At 42.0% G+C, this 19,309-nt stretch overlaps 1 protein-coding gene across 2 annotated transcripts in view; it reads right to left on the minus strand.

Moving 5' to 3' along the window:
• Positions 1-19,309, minus strand: part of LOC115148756 (uncharacterized) — a 73,373-nt gene that overhangs the window by 51,175 nt on the left and 2,889 nt on the right. For both annotated transcript variants that reach the window (XM_029690949.1, XM_029690948.1), the window contains exon 3: positions 7,871-8,442. In XM_029690949.1, the coding sequence (XP_029546809.1) occupies positions 7,871-8,442 (572 nt within the window). The remainder of the gene's footprint in view (positions 1-7,870; positions 8,443-19,309) is intronic.

Raw genomic sequence — 19,309 nt, forward strand, 5'->3', positions numbered from 1 at the left:
ATTGTCAAAGAATGTAGCCCTGTAAGATTTGTGCTCTAAAATAAGCTACTAGTTAATCTCCTACGGTAACAAGACTTTCAAAGTCATGCTCAACTTTCAGAAGTCAACTGCTCTTGTGTTTTGAGTCGTGAGGTGACACAAAACATTCATATTCAATCAAAAGTCAGCATCGACAACATGTATAGCATAGCATAGTTGCCAGAATGAGTTTGAAACATTGCAATGAAATGTTTCCCCCTCAGTTTCAGTGATATTCAGCTCACAAATATGGCATACTTTGTAGGAATGTTGGAATGGCATTCAGTAGCAGCTAGATAAGGTTAACATGCCTTCATGGCACAAGTATACATGAGTGTCCTTCATGGTGTGTCGTGTCTGTGGATTCAATGGTGTATGGACTGTGGTGTGAATGTCTGGTATGCTGTCTGTGGACTCGATGCTGCATGTCCTTTGGTGTGTGCGTCCTTTGTGTACACTGTGGGTTCTCTGGTCTGCTGTGGTCTGTCTTTAGTTATCGGCCGGTGGCTTATCTCAAACAGCAGCTCCCCCTCCGAGAAAAACAATGTCTCTTCCTCTCTCTCTCTTTCCCTCTCGCTCGCTCCCACTCTCTCCCTTTCATCTCTCATTCTATTTCTAGCTCATGGACATTGCGTATGTGCGATGAGGAGAATCCACTGGTGTTTGATAACTATTGGCCCAGACAGTGCTTTCCAATCCCCTATTTAATCAAATGGCGTTCTTTATTTCCTTGTTGCACTCAGATGTTTCCCTCCTCTGCAAACCTTGATGTTACAGTTCCCTTCTTACATCCCTGCAGGACAAAACTCGACATCCTCCATTTCATTTCTTTTCATTTCATTTGGTTCCCCAGCGTCAGCCCCAGCCGTCTGAGTGGCTACTCCACTCTCCTGTTGTTAATTGCTGTGCTATGAATATAATTGTTGTTTGGCCTACTTCTTCACCCAGTGAGTGAAAAGCAGCTACACCTTCAATGACAATTCTGCCGGTCTATCTCGTCCCTCTCTCACTCTACACACCTCTTTCTTTTTCTCTTCCTCCTCTCCTGCTTCCCTGACCCTTCTATGGGGATGCAGGGACGGTCCGTCTAATATTTGTTCGGTGCGTGCAGCAAACTGTGAGTAGCATTTTTTAGTTACTTGTATAACTTTAAGAGCTGGAATGTCTGTCCTGCAAATACTTTAGGTCAGAGACTGTATAAAAAGTTCGCAATGCACTTGATAGCATTTAGTTAGCATTTTCTATGGGATTTCACATGTACTATTTAGTATTGCTAACCTTCGGATTAAAAAGGCTCAGTGGGGTTTGAAAATAGCGTCCCTTGTGTTCAGTGCCGGTATTACCGAATATCCTTGTATTTTTTTATTTTATTTTAGTCATTTAGCAGACGCTCTTATCCAGAGCGACTTACAGTAGTGAATGCATACATTTCAGGCATTTTTTTTTGTACTGGCCCCCCGTGGGAATCGAACCCACAACCCTGGCGTTGCAAACACCATGCTCTACCAACTGAGCCACAGGCCTGCATCCATCCTTCCTTAACACCAAGGAGAGAAAGAGAGATATAAACCTTCATTTGAACAGTTACCAAAATGTATGGCACAAGGTCGGTATAAAGGTATGACAATCTGGATACCGCCCAAGCCTAAACCTATACGCAAAATGTTGCGCAAGAGAAAGTGCAAGTGTACGCTCTCATCCTTATTGCTGCTTCAAGTTCCGTAGCCTACCTCTCCTCTCCTAGTTGGGCGTGCAAGAATACGTATGAGGTATCAATGAAATAGAGTAGGCTATAGGCCAGGGTTTCCCAACTCGAGGCCCAAATTTGGCCCGCAGGTGGTTTTATTTGGCCCCCCAAGTATTCTGATCAACAACAAAAAATATTACATAGGAAAAAAACTGTAAAAACACCAGGAAATAGCTCCAAGAGATTTTAATTTGGGAAATCTGTTCAACTTTTTCCACACATATTAGAGAGACACATGATCATATCCAAATGTAAGCAAGGTTTGAAATGATTATGTTTTAGTCAAATATATCTGTTTGGGCTTCTTGCGGTCAATTTGCAGTCTACAAATGATTTGTAAATATGTTTCGGACCCGTGATCATCTGCTCAAGAAAAGAAATTGGCCCGCGGCTGAATCTAGTTGATGATCCCTGTTCTAGGCTATGGTTGGGCGGGGCAGTTATCTTTCTAAGGAAATTAAATTCCTAGATATGATTAGGCTATAGTTTACTACATTGCCTTGAAATACATTATATATATATATATATATATATATATATATATAATGTATATACACACACACACACACACACATACACCTGTTCTGAAAGGCCCCAGAATCTGCAACACCATTAAGCAAGGGGCACCACCAAGCAAGCTGCACCATGAAGACCAAGGAGCTCTCCAAACAGGTCAGGGACAAAGTTGTGGAGAAGTACAGATCAGGGTTGGGTTATAAAAAAATATCAGAAACTTTGAACATCCCACTGAGCAACATTAAATCCATAATTAAAAAATGAAAAGAATATGGCACCACAACAAACCTGCCAAGAGAGGGCCGCCCGCCAAAACTCACAGACCAGGCAAGGAGGGCATTAATCAGAGAGGCAACAAAGAGACCAAAGATAACCCTGAAGGAGCTGCAAAACTACACCGCGGAGATTGGAGTATCTGTCCATAGGACTTTAAGCCATACACTCCACAGAGCTGGGCTTTACGGAAGAATGACCAGAAAAAAGCCATTGCTTAAAGAGAAAAATACGCTTTTTGGCCATCAAGGAAAATGTCTGGCGCAAACCCAACACCTCTCATCCCCCCGAGAACACCATCCCCAGAGTGAAGCATTGTGGTGGCAGCATCATGCGGTGGGGATGTTTTTCATCGGCAGGGACTGGGAAACTGGTCAGAATTGAAGGAATGATGGATGGCGCTAAATACAGGGAAATTCTTGAGGGAAACCGGTTTCAGTCTCCCAGAGATTTGAGACTGGGACTGAGGTTCACCTTCCAGCAGGACAATGACCCTAAGCATACTGCTAAAGCAACACTCGAGTGGTTTAAGGGGAAACATTTAAATGTCTTGGAATGGCCTAGTCAAAGCCCAGACCTCAATCCAATTGAGAATCTGTGGTATGACTTAAAGATTGACGTACACCACCGGAACCCAACTTGAAGGAGCTGGAGCAGTTTTGCCTTAAAGAATGGGCAAAAATTCAAGTGGCTAGATGTGCCAAGCTTATAGAAACAAACCCCAAGAGACTTGCAGCTGTAATTGCTGCAAAAGGTGGCTCTACAAAGTATTGACTTTGGGGGGGGGGGGGTGAATAGCTTTTTTTCTCTTATTTATTGTTTGTTTCACAAGAAAAAATATTTGGATCTTTAAAGTGGTAAGCATTTTGTGTAAATCAGATGATACAAACCGCCCAAAAAATCAATTTTAATTCCAGGTTGTAAGGCAACAAAATAGGAAAAATGCCAAGGGGGGTGAATACTTTCGCAAGCCACTGTACCAGCTAACGGAAACCCTGGTGTGTGTGTGTGTGTGTGTGTGTGTGTGTGTGTGTGTGGTGCATAGTCATGGTCACCTCTCAGTGCTGATACACACGTGCACATCAGTGTAATCTGAGCTGATGGGCAGAGGGTAGAGATGCACTACAGGGTCCAGGGACAACTCTGTCTGTCCACCTTTGTGCCAACCTAAATAACCACAGGCTAAAAACCCTAACAGGCACTGAATACAGCATTTAAAAGGTACATTTCAAGTCCAACATAATCTGTAAAGTTAATGAACGGCGGGGACTGTGAGGGGACAAACAAACACACTATCACACCATTTCTGTTGTTACATTGTTTGTACATTGTTTGTTTTTTACATTTGTGTGACTGTGCTTGTCTATTAGTGTATCAGTGTTTTGTTGCGTATGTTGCTTTTTGTGGACCCCAGGAAGAGTAGCTGCTGCTTCTGCAAAAGTTAATGAGGAACCAAAAAAATCTAAATAAACTGCTTCTTTCGGTCACTGACCAACAGTATTCAGGTTTGAGAAGAGTCTCCAGGAAGACTTAGGAAGAACAGTGGTCCCTTCTGAGTACTAGCTTGATTTGTGTTCAATGGTATAGTGTCAGCTCATCTACTGCTAAATAGCACGTACCTGCTGTCCATGCATTAGCCTCTCTTATCTATACTGCTCCCATCAGCTACTGTACCCGTGAAGCACATCCAACTGACCTTGGTAACCTATCCCTCTGAATGCAATGTGTCCATTGTTTAGACAAAGCCATATGGATGACCGGTTAGCTACACAAATGAGTGGTTTTCTCCATGGGGGGAACCTGAGGTAACTGAGGAGGATTTGATCTAAGTGAAAGGCTCCTTCCTCTTTTAACTGGCTGTGGGTTTACATAAAGCTGCCTGCTAATCTGTTAGCATTATCCTGATATGATCCCAGAGCCCATCTCCTTTCCTTCGAGTGTAGCAGCAACCATGGGAATGCCCTAGATTTCCCAACTTCTTCATAGGTACAGATCTAGGATCAGTTTACCATACCCCCAAATACTAACTTTAACCATTAGGGAGGAAATGCTAAACTGATTGTAGATCAGTATCTAGTGGGACTTTGTCCTACTTCTGGTTTGGTAGCCACATGAAAGGCAGCACTGTCAAACAGTATGGGTGTCACAACACAGGCCTGTTGTATCCCAAACATTCTGTAACGCCTCGAGGGTTTATTCATCCCACCATGTGATGGTGTAAGGATTCATATCGGGATGGTGCCCGTCCGCAAGCCCCTGCCCACGCGGTGCCAATCACTGGTGCCAAGGTGTGCTAACACCCATGCCAAGGGCCCCCTCAGACCTCTGGAATACAGTGCATTCGGAAAGTATTCAGACGCCTTGATTTTTTCCACATTTTGTTACATTACAGCCTTATTCTAAAATTGATTTAATTGTTTTTTAACCTCATCAATAACTCATAATGACAATACCTCATAATCACATTTACAGTGGGCTCCAAAATTACTGGCACCCCTGACTGCACAAACAATACTTAAAAAAATATAAACAATATAATTACAGAGATAAACTCAAAATACCAACATGTGAGAAATACTGTACTTTATTAATGTTTCAATGGAACCAACCAAAATCATACAATTATTTAATACAAAATACATTTCACCAAAATCAAGGTTTCATAATTATTGGCACTCCTCATTTAGTACTTAGTGCAACCACCTCTGGCACAGAACCATTTCTGTGTGGATCTTGAGGTATGTTTTGGGTCATTGTCTTGTTGGAAAGTCCCAGCCTTCTTGCAGAGGCAACCAGATTGTCAGCCAAAATTGCCTGATACTTGGTGGAATTCATTAATTAAAACAGCCCCAAAACATCACTGACCCACCACCATATTTCACCATGGGTATGAGGTGCCTCTCCTTGTATGCATCTCTGTCTCGACGCCAAACATGCCGATGCTGTATCTGACCACAGCACCTTCTTCCAGTCATAATTTAAATGACATTTGGCAAACTCCAAGCGCTTGCGTCTGTGTCTTGGGGTCAGAAAGGGCTTTCTTCTGGCAACCCTTCCAAAGAGCCTGTGGTTGTGGAGGTGGCATCTGATGGTGCTTTTTGAAACCTGGTCACCCCAAGACGTCACCAAGGCCTGCAATTCTTTCACAGTGATTCTTGGGGATTTTGTTGCTTCTCTCACCATCCTCCTCTCTATCCTGGGGGGAAAAATGCATTTGCGTCCTCTACCCGTGAGGTTTTCAACTGTTCCATATCTTTTTACTTTTTTAATAATTGCCCTGACAGTGCTCAGTGGCATATTCAATCGTTTGTGGATCTTCTTGTAGCCATACCAGATTTATGAAGGTCTACGACCGTCTGTCTCTTTTAAACTGCCAGTTCTTTTGTTTTCTTCATGGTGTTGGATGACAAAGGAATATTGCATGTGTGTTACCTAATTTTTATATCCTAGTGAAACAGGAAGTGATGTAATGGCTCAATATAGTTCCTTAAGACTTAAATAAACTTAAATAAGTGGAATTTAACACCTGGTTTAATTTAGGTAGATGTTATTTACAAAAATCTTTAAGGGTGTCATTAATTGTAAAACATTGATTTGGAGGACATAGATTTTTTATTAAATCAAATGATTTTGGTGGGTTCCACTGAAACATTAATAAAGTACAGTACTTCTCACATTTTGGTATTTTCAGTTTATCTCTTTAATTATATTGTTTATATATTTTTAAGTATTGTTTGTGCATTGTCAGTTAGGGGAGCCAGTAATGTTGGAGTCCACTGTACATAAGTATTCAGACCCTTTACTCAGTACTTTGTTGAAACACCTTTGGCAGCGATTACAGCCTTGAGTCTTCCAGGGTATGACGCTTCAAGCTTGGCACACCTGTATTCTTCCCTACAGATCCTCTCAAGCTCGATCGGGTTCAAGTCCGGGCTCTGGCTGGGCCACTCAAGGACATTCAGAGACTTGTCCCGAAGCCACTTCTGCATTGTCTTGGCTGTGTGCTTAGGGTTGTTGTCCTGTTAAACCTTTGCCCCAGTCTGAGGTCTTGAACACTCTGGAGCAGGTTTTCATCAAGGATCTCTCGATACTCTGCTTTGTTCATCTTTCCCTCGATCCTGACTAGTCTCCCAGTCCCTGCTGCTGAAAAACATCCCCACAGCAGGATGCCACCATCACCATGTTTCTCTGCAGGGATGGTGCCAGGTTTCCTGATTGGTGGAGTGCTGCAGATGGTTGTCCTTCTGAAAGGTTCTCCCATCTCTTCAGAGGAACTCTGGAACTCTGTCAGTGTGACCATCGGGTTCTTATTCACCTCCCTGACCAAGGCCCTTCTCCCCTAATTGCTCAGTTTGGCCAGGGGGCCAGCTCTAGGAAGAATCTTGGTGGTTGCATTTAAGAATGATGGAGTCCACTGTGTTCTTGAGGACCTTCAATGCTGCAGAAATGTTTTGGTACCCTTCCCCAGATCTGTGCCTCGACACAATCCTGTCTCTGAGCTCTAAGGACAATTTATTTGACCTAATGGCTTGGTTTTTGCTCTGACATGCACTGTCAACTGTGGAACCATATATAGACAGGTGTGTGCTTTTCCAAATGATGTCCAATCAATTGAATTTACCACAGGTGGACTCCAATCAAGTTGTAGAAACATCTCCAGGATGATCAATGGAAATACGATGCACCTGAGCTCAAGTTTGAGTCTCATAGCAAAGGGTCTGAATACTTGTGTAAATAAGGTGTGTAAATAAGTAAATAAATGATGTAAATAATTTTTTTATCATTATTTGCAAAAATGTCTAAAAACCTGTTTCTGCTTTGTCATTATGGGGTATTGTGTGTAGATTGATGAGGGAAAAAATGTATTTAATCAATTTTAGAATAAGGCTGTAACGTAACAAAATTTGGAAAAAGGGAAGGGGTCTGAATACTTTCCGCACCACGAGTGCTAATTACTAGCAGATCCGCTAAGGTTGCCTTTGAAGTTTATACCTCTTTAAGCTCAGGCTACAATGGTAGGTTTGTCCACGGTCTTTACACTTCCTGGCTGTTGTTGTTGTTGTTATTGTCCCAAATCTGCTTTAAGCCGTTCAAGCTATTCGTATTACTACACTGGACCTTAGGGAACTCAAAGTGCCGCTCCAGAAACAACCCAGGAAAGGGAGAGAAACTGAGGCTTGGGATTAACAAAAATATGGCTTGTTTGTTGTTCACATACATTGACAATTACATAGATAAACATTGAAGGGAGTTGTCTCTTTGTCTCGCACACATACATGCACGCACACACATATGTGAAGGAAGTACAGTACTCACGGTTTCTCCAGGTCTGTGTGCGTTTGACTCCGTGTGGACGTCGCTACACCAGGTAAGTCAGACTCTCCCTCTCTCCTGTCCTCTGTCTCTGTGTGCCGAGTGTCCTTGTTTCCCGTCAGCCTCCCGGCAGAGTCACGGTGGTCCTGGTCCACCTCTGCACCACATGTCATTCCTGAGAGGTCTGGCTCAATAGACACCACTGCTAATGCTGTCTCCTCCTCCTCCTCTTGTCCTCCTTCCTCCTCTGCCTGCTGCTGTTCCTCCTGCGGCTGGGCTCCTCTGGTTGGTTCAGCCTTGAAGTGGAACAAACTCCCTAGTCTCCTGAAGAAGGCATCTAAAGGGGGAGGAGGCGTGGCAGTGCCGGGCCCCAGGGGGCTCGCCGGAGAGCAAGGAGAGTCCACTGAGGGGGGCGGGACGAGGGGCTGGTCCTCGGAGTACCCCCCGTCATCCTCCAATATGCTGCTGCTGCCCTCTCCTCCTTTCTCCTTTCTCTCTCTCTCTTCGTCCTCCAGTGCCTCTCCTGGCACTCCTTCCTCTCTTCCGTCTCCCTTTTCTTCCGTGCCTTGGAATGCCTGGAACCACAAGAGAATGACACAGAAAGAGAGAGGGGTGTGTGAGAGCAAATCAGATTAACTTTCTTAGCAGCAGGCTTGCCACTGACACAGCATTGCACAGCAGCACCCTGGCCAAAGGATAGAACAGGGGATGAGAGAGGAGTAAGATTCCCGTGAAATTCTTTCTCCCTCTTCTCTTTCTCGTTCCACCGGCTGTGCCCTCTATAACAGAAGCAGCTAAGAGGCAGCAGCGGCACTCTAATGCAAATGTGTCTATGGAGCACACATCGCTCCCCTCCCCCATAGCCCTGCCCACAATGCGGTTAACTCTCTCAGCACCGCAGCAGCCAGCCAGGGTCGTAAATGAGATAGAGCCCTTGTTTACAGCTTGTTGCACATACGTATGTCCCCGCAGATAGCCATGTGAACCGATGAGTCATACAGAGGGAAAAGAGCACCACATGCATTTGGGCAATTCCACAGTAACAGAGTGACGCTGAGACTAACATTTTCACTTAAAAAATGTATGCCAAGAAAAAACTATGGATTGCAAAGTTTAATAAACCACACACCTATATGCAGAAGTCTACTTTTAACAATTGCCACTGACAATTTTACTAAAACACATTTACTTGAGGAACAGTGCAGATGCAAAGTTTAGTAACAGATTGACAGTAAAATCTCCTCAAGTTTTTTTATGCGATAACATTTTCCATAAATTCTTAAATATCTACTCCAAATTAAGATTCAAAGATGTCTGCAGAAAGAATGGGGTGTCAGCTACGACATGAGACCTGGAGTTTGAAAAAATCTATTTTGGTTATTGAACTAGAGTAAGTGAAGTGGATCAACACCCGATAACAGAATGAAGGTAACAGAATGACATCATGGGTCCTTGATCTGTACTATACAGAAATGTGTAATATGAACGCCATTCACTTCATGGTGATGTATCCTAAATAGGTACACAAAGGTAGAAAAATGTAATATCCTCCTTTGCATGTTTGGGTGTTATTCTACACACTGGTTATTATTCTAATGAACTCCACCCCCAAACAAGCATGCATCAAAACTTTGTTAACATGCACAATTTCTCTCCTTCACTTTAGCTTGTAAATGTCCACACTCACCGAAAATGACATTCAGTAACTACTATCTATGCTTGTATAACTTTATGAGCTGGATTTGCCAGACTTTGCAATTAGTTTTGTTCGTTTTTGCTTGTTAGCATTTAGCTAACTGGGTCTACATGATTTCACTATTAGTTTGTGCAAGTTTTGTTAGCAGTTGTACTAATTTTGTTAGCGTTCTGGTAAATGGTCCTTTCTTGCGTTTTTAGCGCCCCTTGTGCGCTATGCCGGGAATAGCATAAATCTCGGTATGAGAGAAGAACGGTAAGACGATATAAAAATCTGGATACAAAAAAATATTATTTCTGGTGCTCCTAAAATTTTAGCAGCTTTCTAATTAGCTTTGTAGGTCTGTTTTAAGCACAATCCATACAGAATTTTAATTTTATTCTAGCTACAATGATTAAAATTTCGGCAGATATCGGTTATCGTGAATATTTCCGCTCTAAAATCGGTAATCGATATTGGTCGGGCTCTAAAATGTTCTACAGAAGCAATGAATAATCTAGACTCAAAACAAAAGGAGTTTGAGTAACATATTCAGGATTAATTTATCTAAAAAAAAACGACAGAGAAATCCTTATCTCACCAAAGGACATTATGAATGAGGAAGCTAAATATGTCTTTTTTACAAATGTTTCATTATCAAGTTCCTCCAACCACAGTCACTCAATTAGCCCATGTCAGCTAACATATTTTAGATTGCTTACTAAACATGTAGTAATCATGGTTGAAATACCGACCGGGTGGCCCCAATTGATTTTGTTAGTCAATCTCACTCAGCTATCACATTAAATACTGAAAACATTTCTCTCCACCCTATGACAAAATATGTAGAATTAGGAAATTAGCTGTAGAATTGAAAATGTTTCTCTACGTAAAATGAGAAGAATTCCATAAAAGTTGTCATAAAATTGCAGGCAGTGTCAGAGGAAAGCCCTAAAAATTGTCAAAGACTGTAGCCACCCAAGTCAGACTGTTTTCTCTTCTACCGCACTGCAAGCAGTACCGGAGCGCCAAGTCTGGGACCAAAAGGCTCCCGAACAGCTTCTACCCCCATGCCATAAGACTACTGAACAATTCATCAAATGGCTGCCCTGACTATTTGCATTGAGCCCATTTTTATTTGTACTGACTCTCTTGCACCGGCTCTATGCACACTCACTGTGCTCTATCCACACACTCACACATACTACACCGACACACACACACACACACACACACACACACACACACACACACACACACACACACACACACACACACACACACACACACACACACACACACACACACACACACACACACACACACTTTCACATAAGTTGCTGCTACTCTGTTTATTATCTTTCCTGATTGCCTGGTTACTTTTACCCTTACCTACATGTACATATTACCTCAGTTACCTCATACCCCTGCAGATTGACTCGGTACCGGTACTCTTTGTATATAGTTTTGGTATTGTTATTTTTAGGACATTTTTCTTACTTTTTAACTCTACATTGTTAGGAAAGGGCTCGTAAGTAAGCAATTCACAGTAAAGTCTACACACTGTTGTATTCGGCGCATGTGACAAATACAATTTGATATGTCTAAACTCCAATGTACTGATAAAGGAACAACAAATTTTCTTTAAAAAACTTTTACAAGGAAGGTATCATGTTTATGAATGACACCGTAAATAAGGATGGTAAAATTATGTCACACTAGCAATTAAAGGCCTATGGAGAAAGTATTCAGACCCCTTCCCTTTTTCCACATTGCTTCATTACAGCCTTATTCTAAAATGGATTAAATACATGTTTTTCCACGTCAATCTACACACAATACCCCATAATGACAAAGTAAAAACAGGTTTTAATAAATGTTTGAAAATGTATTAAAAATAAAAAACAGATATACATTATTTACATAAGTATTCAGACCCTTTGCTATGAGACTTGAAATTGAGCTCAGGTGCATCCTGTTTCCATTAATCATCCTTGTTCCTACAACTTAATTGGAATCCACCTGTGGTAAATTCAATTGATTGGACATGATTTGGAAAGGCACACACCTATCTATATCAGGTGCCACAGATGACAGTTCATGTCAGAGCAAAAACCAAGTCATGAGGTCGAAGGAATTGTCTGTAGAGCTCCGGGACAGGATTGTGCTGAGGCACAGAACTGGGGAAAGGCACCAAAACATTTCTGCAGCATTGAAGGTCCCCAAGAACACAGTGGCCTCAATCATTCTCAAATGGAAGGAGTTTGGAACCACCAAGACTCTTCCTAGAGCTGGTCGACCGGCCAAACTGAGCAATCAGGGGGAGAAGGGCCTTGGTCAGGGAGGTGACCAAGACCTGACAGTCACCTGACAGAGTTCCAGAGTTCCTCTGTGGAGATGGGAGAACCTTCCAGAAGGACAACCATCTCTGCAGCCCTCCACCAATCAAGCCTTTATGGTAGAGTGGCCAGACGGAAGTCACTCCTCAGTAAAAGGCAAATGACAGCCTGCTTGGAGTTTGCAAAAGGTGCCTAAAGGACTCTCAGACCATGAGAAACAAGGTCTGATGAACCAAAAATTGAACTCTTTGGCCTCAATGCCAAGCGTCACTTTTGGAGGAAACCTGGCACCATCCCTACGGTGAAGCATGGTGGTGGCAGCATCATGCTGTGGGGATGTTTTTCGGCGGCAGGGACTGGAAGACTAGTTAAGATCGAGGAAAAGATGAACGGAAAAAAGTACAGAGAGATCCTTGATGAAAATCTGCTGCAGAGCGCTCAGGACCTCAGACTGGGGGCAAAGGTTCACCTTCCAACAGAACGACCCTAAATGTGATATTTCCGTTGTTTTTATTTTTATATACATTTCTAAAAACCTGTTTTTGCTTTTGTCATTATGGAGTATTGTGTGTAGATTGATGAGGGGTAAAAAACTATTTAATCACTGTATAAAACGCTATGGACTCACCAGCTCCACTTTCTCCCGTTGTGCTCTTTACATGAACACGTGACTGGATCAACTGATCTAGGGAACTACGGTAATTTTCATAATGTAAAATAATGTGACAGGTGAAATGAAGAACGCAATCTGCTTTATCGCCTAATGTATTACACAAGTTGTCTGCAGAAATTAACTGAAAAAGTAGCTACAAATATTTGAGTCTATTGAAAAACTTAAAAGAAACAGTTTTGCCAGTATTGACGGCATTGAAAAACCATACAATTGCTTTTTCAAATCCCCCGGTATACGGTATACCACTCAAGCATACCCTGCATAGAATGTACGAATCAAGGCAATCTCATTGAACCATTCCCAGCGGGCAAAACTGGTGGAAATTATGTCATCTTGTTTTGAACCCATGTTTTTTTACAGATGTTTGAAAGTGTATTAAAAATTAAAGACAGAAATATCTAATTTACATAGGTTTTCACACCCCTGAGTAAATACTTTGTAGAAGCACCTTTGGCAGTGATTACAGCTGTGAGTCTTTCTGGGTAAGTCTCTAAGAGCTTTCCACACCTGGATTGTGCAACATTTACCCAATATTCTTTTCAAATGTCTTCAAGCTCTGTCAAATTAGTTGATGATCATCGCTAGACAACCATTTTCAGGTATTTCCATATATTTTCAAGTAGATATAAGTCAAAACTATAACTTGGCCACTCAGGAACATTCAGTTTTCTTGGTAAGCATCTTGTGTAGATTTGGCAGTGTGTTTTAGGTTATTGTCCTGCTGAAAGGTGAATTCATCTCCCAGTGTCTGGTGGAAAGCAGACTAAACAAGGTATTCCTTTAGGATTTTGCATGTACTTTGCTCCATTTCGTTTCTTTTTCATCATGAAAAACTCCCCAGTCCTTAACGATTACAACAAGCATACCTACATGATACAGCCACCATTATGCTTGAAAATATGGAGTGGTACTCAGTAATGTGTTGTATTGGATTTGCCCCAAACATAACACTTTGTATTCAGGACAAAGTGTTAATTGCTTTGTCACATCTTTTGCAGTTTTACTTTAGTGCCTTGTTGCAAACAGGATGCATGCTTTGGAATATTTGTATTAAGTACAGGCTTAATCCGTCTTTTCACTCTGTCAATTAGGTTAGTATTGTGGAGTTACTACAATGTTGTTGATCCATCCTCAGTTCTCCTATCAGAGCCATTAAACTCTGTTAAAGTCACCATTGGCCTTATGGTGAAATCACTGAGCGGTTTCCTTCCTCTCCGGCAACAGAGTTATGAAGGACACCTGTATCTTTGTGGTGACTGGGTGTATTGATACACCATCCAAAGTATAATTAATAACCACTATGCTCAAAGGGATATTCAATGTCAGATTTCTTTACTTGTACCCATTTACCCTTCTTTGCGGGGCATTGGAAAACCTCCCTGATCTTTGTGGTTGAATCTGTGAATACAGCTCGACTGAGGGACCTCACAGATAATCTAAAAGATTTCGCATGGGTCCTCAGAGCCTAAAAATGTTTTACAGCTGCACCATCGAGAGCATCTTAACAGGCTGCATCACTGCCTGGTATGGCAACTGCTTGACCTCCGACCGCAAGGCACTACAGAGGGTAGTGCGTACGGCCCAGTACATCACCAGGGCCAAGCTTCCTGCCATCCAGAACCTCTATACCAGGCGGTGTCAGAGGAAGGCCCTAAAAATTGTCAAAGACTCTAGCCACCCTAGTCATAGACTGTTCTCTTAGCTACTGCATGGCAAGCGGTATCGGAGCGCCAAGTCTAGGTCCAAGAGGCTTCTAAACAGCTTCTACCATTCTTGCCATAAGACTCCTGAACAGCTAATCAAATGGCTACCCAGACTATTTGCATTGCCCCCCCCTTCTCTGTTATTATCTATGCATAGTCACTTTAATAACTCTACCTACATGTACATATTACCTCAATTATCTCGACAGCCCTGCCCCCACACATTCACTTTGTACCGGCACCCCCTGTATAAAGCCCCGCTATTGTTATTTACTGCTGCTCTTTAATTATTTGTTCTTCTTATCGCTTACTTTTTTTTAGGTATTTTCTTAAAACTGCATTGTTGGTTAAGAGCTTATAAGTAAGCATTTCAGTGTAAGGATTGATTTGATAACATTTGATTTGATGTGTGTGATGAGAGAGTCATGAAAACATAATGTTAAAACACTATTGGGCCAGTAACCAAAAGGTTGCTGGATCAAATCCCCGAGCTGACAAGGTAAATATCTGTCATTCTGCCCTGTGCAAGGCAGTTGACCCTCTGTTCCCCAGGAAGACGTGGATGTTGATTAAGGCAGCCCCCCACACCTCTCTGATTCAGAGGGGTTGGGTTAAATGCGGAAAACACATTTCAGTTGAATGCATTCAGTTGTACAACTGACTAGGTATCCCCCTTCCCTTTATTGCACACAGTGTAACGCCCTGATCTGTTTCACCTGTTCCTGTGATTGTCTCCAACCCCTCCAGGTGTCGCTTATTTTCCCCAGTGTATTTATCCCTGTGTTTCCTGTCTCTCTGTGCCAGTTCGTCTTGTATGTTAGTCAAGTCAACCAGTGTGTACTTTCTTTTGCTATTCTCTTTTTGATACTCTTCCCAGTTTTGACCCCTGCCTGACTACTTTCCCGCCTGCCTGATCATCCTGCCTGCCCTTTGGTACCTTTTGGACTCTGAACTGGTTTTGACCCTTTTGCCTGTCCACGACCATTCATTTGCCTTACCCTATTGGATTAATAAATATTGTAAGACTCCAACCATCTGCCTCCTGTGTCTGCATCTGGGTCTCGCCTTGTGTCATGATACAGAGTGAGTCCATGAAACTTAATATGTGACTTGTTAAGCAAATTCTTACTCCTGAACTTATTTAGGCTTGCCATAACAAAGGGGTTGAATCTTATTGACTTAAGACATTTCAGCTTTATTTTTTTTTATTAATTTGTAAAAATAAAAAAAAAACATGATTCCACTTTGACATTATGGGGAACGGAAGGGAACACCTAGTCAGTTGCACAACTGAACGCATTTAATCCAACACCTCTGATTCAGAGAGGTGCGGGGGGCTGCCTTAATCGACGTCCACGTCATCGGCGCCCTGGAAGCAGTTGTTGTTGGGGGTTAATTGCCTTGCTCAAGGGCAGAACAGAATATTTTTTCATCTTGCCGGCTTGGGGGTTCAAACCAGCGACCTTTCGGTTACTGGCCCAACACTCTCAGCCGCTAGAATACCTGCCTGTGTGTAGGCCAGTGACAAAGAATCTCAATTACATGCATTTTAAATTCAGGCTGTAACACAACAAAATGAAGAAAAAGACAAGTGGTGTGAATACTTTCTGAAGGCACTGTGTATGGACATCCTGCACTCTTTGTCCATTAGCCATCAGCAACCAGAGCATTCTCTTACGTTGTGGTTTCTCTTACTTCCTCAGCTACTCCCTTCCTGCCTTGAGATGACAATATCCACAAGAAGACAAAGTAATGTGCTACCAGACTAGATTTTAACATGACAAATCTTAAGAAGTGGGAGCTGGTGGGGGTGGGGGGGTTAAGGGGGCAGAATTAGGGTCACCAAATCAATCAGACAGCTGCTGTCAAGGTCCAGACACAATAGATTGCGGAGTGGTCGGAGGCTGTATCTGAAGGCAGGGGGCTGTATCACAATACTCCCCAACAGCATGCTCCTCTCTTCATTTGCTTTTCCTTCAAGAACACTAGTAGGAAAAGGATTGGATATGTTTTCACCATCTAGTTCTCTGAGAACATTATGAAAGATAATTTAAATCTATTTATATCATTTAAATCTATTTATATTAAATATAATATTAGAATTATTAGAACATAAAGCCCATGATCCTTTAGCACAATGCCTCTCCTGGAACAGCTTCAACCAGTAAATGAGCTCTGGTATCACTGTGTTTGCCTCACCCTTCACAGGGAGGCCTCAACTGACCCTCTCCTCATTAAATGATCCTCCAGCTCATCACAAAGGATGAGCACAGACAGACAGACAGACAGACAGACAGACAGACAGACAGACAATGTCTCTCTCTCTCACTTGGTTGGGATAGGATTAAGCACTGCACCATGACTCACAAACTTACATCAAATGAATATTAAATGGTTATACGTATATTTTTAATACTCCCAAAAAGTATTCTTAAAATAGGCTTTGACCATGACCTGGCCTTCTCGAAGTCAAAAACATTGCCAGCCATGCTCACTTTATAGAAATAAAACTTTTTGGGCAGGCATGAGTCCAGGTCATCACAGGGCACTGAGGGCAGACACTTTCTCTAGACTGATAGAGGAGACATAAATAGTCCTCACTGTCCCAAATGTCCTCATAATCCAGATACAAACCTACTACCCTGCGATCCCTCCACCATTCCTTCTGGCCATCACTGGACTCACTGTCACTCCTGCCCTACTGGACTACCATGTATTCCCCCGGTACTGTGTCTTGCCATTCAACAAGAGACGACTAGTTTTCATGACCATTTTTTCACTTGAGAAATACATCACCAAACATCTTAGTTAGATGGAAGATTGCGGGACTTCCTTGGCAAAAATGTCAACATTAATTACAGATTTCTTGATTTATCTTTTACTAATCAGATTTTTTTTTTCAAGTGAAGGTCTTTAGAGAGTATGCGAGAACAGACGGTCGCGTCGCCTAGCCGAGTTCTGCTAGGAGAAAACTGAACCCATTTATGCGGACACCATTAGTCACAGATCCCTCACCATCTAGTAGAGCCAGTCAGTTGATGAGCCCGCTAGCTACAGAAGGGTCCGAAATTATTGACACCCTTGATAAAGATGAGCAATAATGACTGTATAAAATAAATAATTCAAATACTGAGCTATATTCTACGCTACATTTTGGGGGTAAATTATATTATTTTATACTAATACAATTGCTCAGAGAAATAGATGTGGTTTAATAAGTAATCAGGGGTCCAAATTATTGACAACCTTAAAGATTCTTATGAATAAAGTGGTCTAAAGGTAAGTATTTGGTCCCATATTCCTATCATGCAATGACAAGCTTGTGACTCTAGACACTTGTTGGATGCATTTGCAGTTAGTTTTGGTTGTGTTCAAAGATCATACCCCCAAGACATGCTAACCTCTCACCATTACCAATAACAGGGGATGTTATTATATCCGGGGGTGTGATCTTTGACCCTCTAACTTTCTCACTCATTATTCACAATTCATCCAGGATTATCTGTAACCATAGTTGCATTCACATGAATGTAGAAGTGTTTAGAAACATATTCCACTCTTAGTTACAGTAAAAGTGACTCCAAAACTACACAATACATTATTTACCATTCATTTCTATTGGGCACAAAATAATCTGAAACCAAACCAGAACGGACTGCAAATGCATCCAACAAGTTTGTAGAGTCATTACATGATAGGAATATGGAACCAAATACTACACTTTTGACTACTTAATTTATAAGAATCTTTAGGGGTGTCAATCATTTTGACCCATACATTTGCAATTTTTTTTATTACTAGTTAAACAAAATCTCTTCTGTGAGCAATTGTAATAAAATAATATAATTTCCTATTTATTTTTAGTATACAATATAGCACATTTCTTGAATTATTTATTTTATAGTCATTATTGCTCAACTTTATCAAGGGTGTCAATAACTTTGGACCTTACTGTATATCCTGCACCCAGACATCACACTCAGACAGATACCTGCCTCCCTCCCTCCCTTCCTCTCTACCTCTGTTTCTGTGGCGAGACGCTCCGCAGGAGGGCCGGGAGGGTGGCCGGGAGGGTGGCCGGCCGTGAGGTGGGGGAACGTGTTTTGATGAGCCCATTCTCTGCTTGTTTGGCCGACAAAGCCAACAAACTGACAGAGAAAAGCAGCTTCCTATTTTCTATTGCTGCCGTTGACCTACTTAATGTTTCCAACAACAGCCTTTACACAGGAAGAGGGTGACAAGCCAAGGAAAACTCAGCATGCTATAGCTAAGATCTAACACACAGGAAATAGAAAATAAGGAAAGATGCCAATGTTGCTTTTCTGTTTGAGAGAGGGGTATGTAACACTTTATTTCAAGGGTACCTACATAATGATGTCATGACACCTTCATAACCCATACATAACACATTCACAAGAAAAACTTAGGCATTTCATAAAAGTCAGCCACCCAACGCTGGTCATTGCAGTATACCTACTATAGGTGACATAACGGAAATGTCAACTCGCGAGTGTAGACATGAGTGTAAACATTTGTAAAATACTAATGCACCGCTTATGAATGTGTATGAATATGTTATGATGTCCTTACAGTAAGTACCCTTCATAGAGAGGTGTTTATTATTGGTTAGGTTCTAGTCACAGTGCTGCTGGTTCTCAGTCTTTCCAGCAATTGTTAGCATTTTTCACCCTCTGTAGGCTAAGCATGTGTGAGACACACAATATGTTTGACTGCCAGGGATAGATACTTTACTTAACACAACATCAACAACAGAGTTCTAAGCAAAGCCAATAAGCACATGACTATAGGGGTATTTTCAGTCCAGACAGAGAGGCTAGCAGCTAATGCGGAACCATGTGAGGGAGGAGGACGGCTTGAAGGGAGGAAAAAGGGGAACAAGAGGAGGAGGAGATGAAGAGGTAAAGAGAATACTCAAGGCTATGAATGCAATTTGGTTGTTCATATTTTGACATAACATTTTGACCTTCCACTGCGGATGAGGGATTGTATTGCTCGACAAGCCACGGTAGCAAGAGTTCTCAGCATTCCCAA

This window comes from Salmo trutta, chromosome 15 (genome assembly GCF_901001165.1).
Source record: "Salmo trutta chromosome 15, fSalTru1.1, whole genome shotgun sequence".
Classification (NCBI taxonomy): Eukaryota; Metazoa; Chordata; class Actinopteri; order Salmoniformes; family Salmonidae; genus Salmo; species Salmo trutta.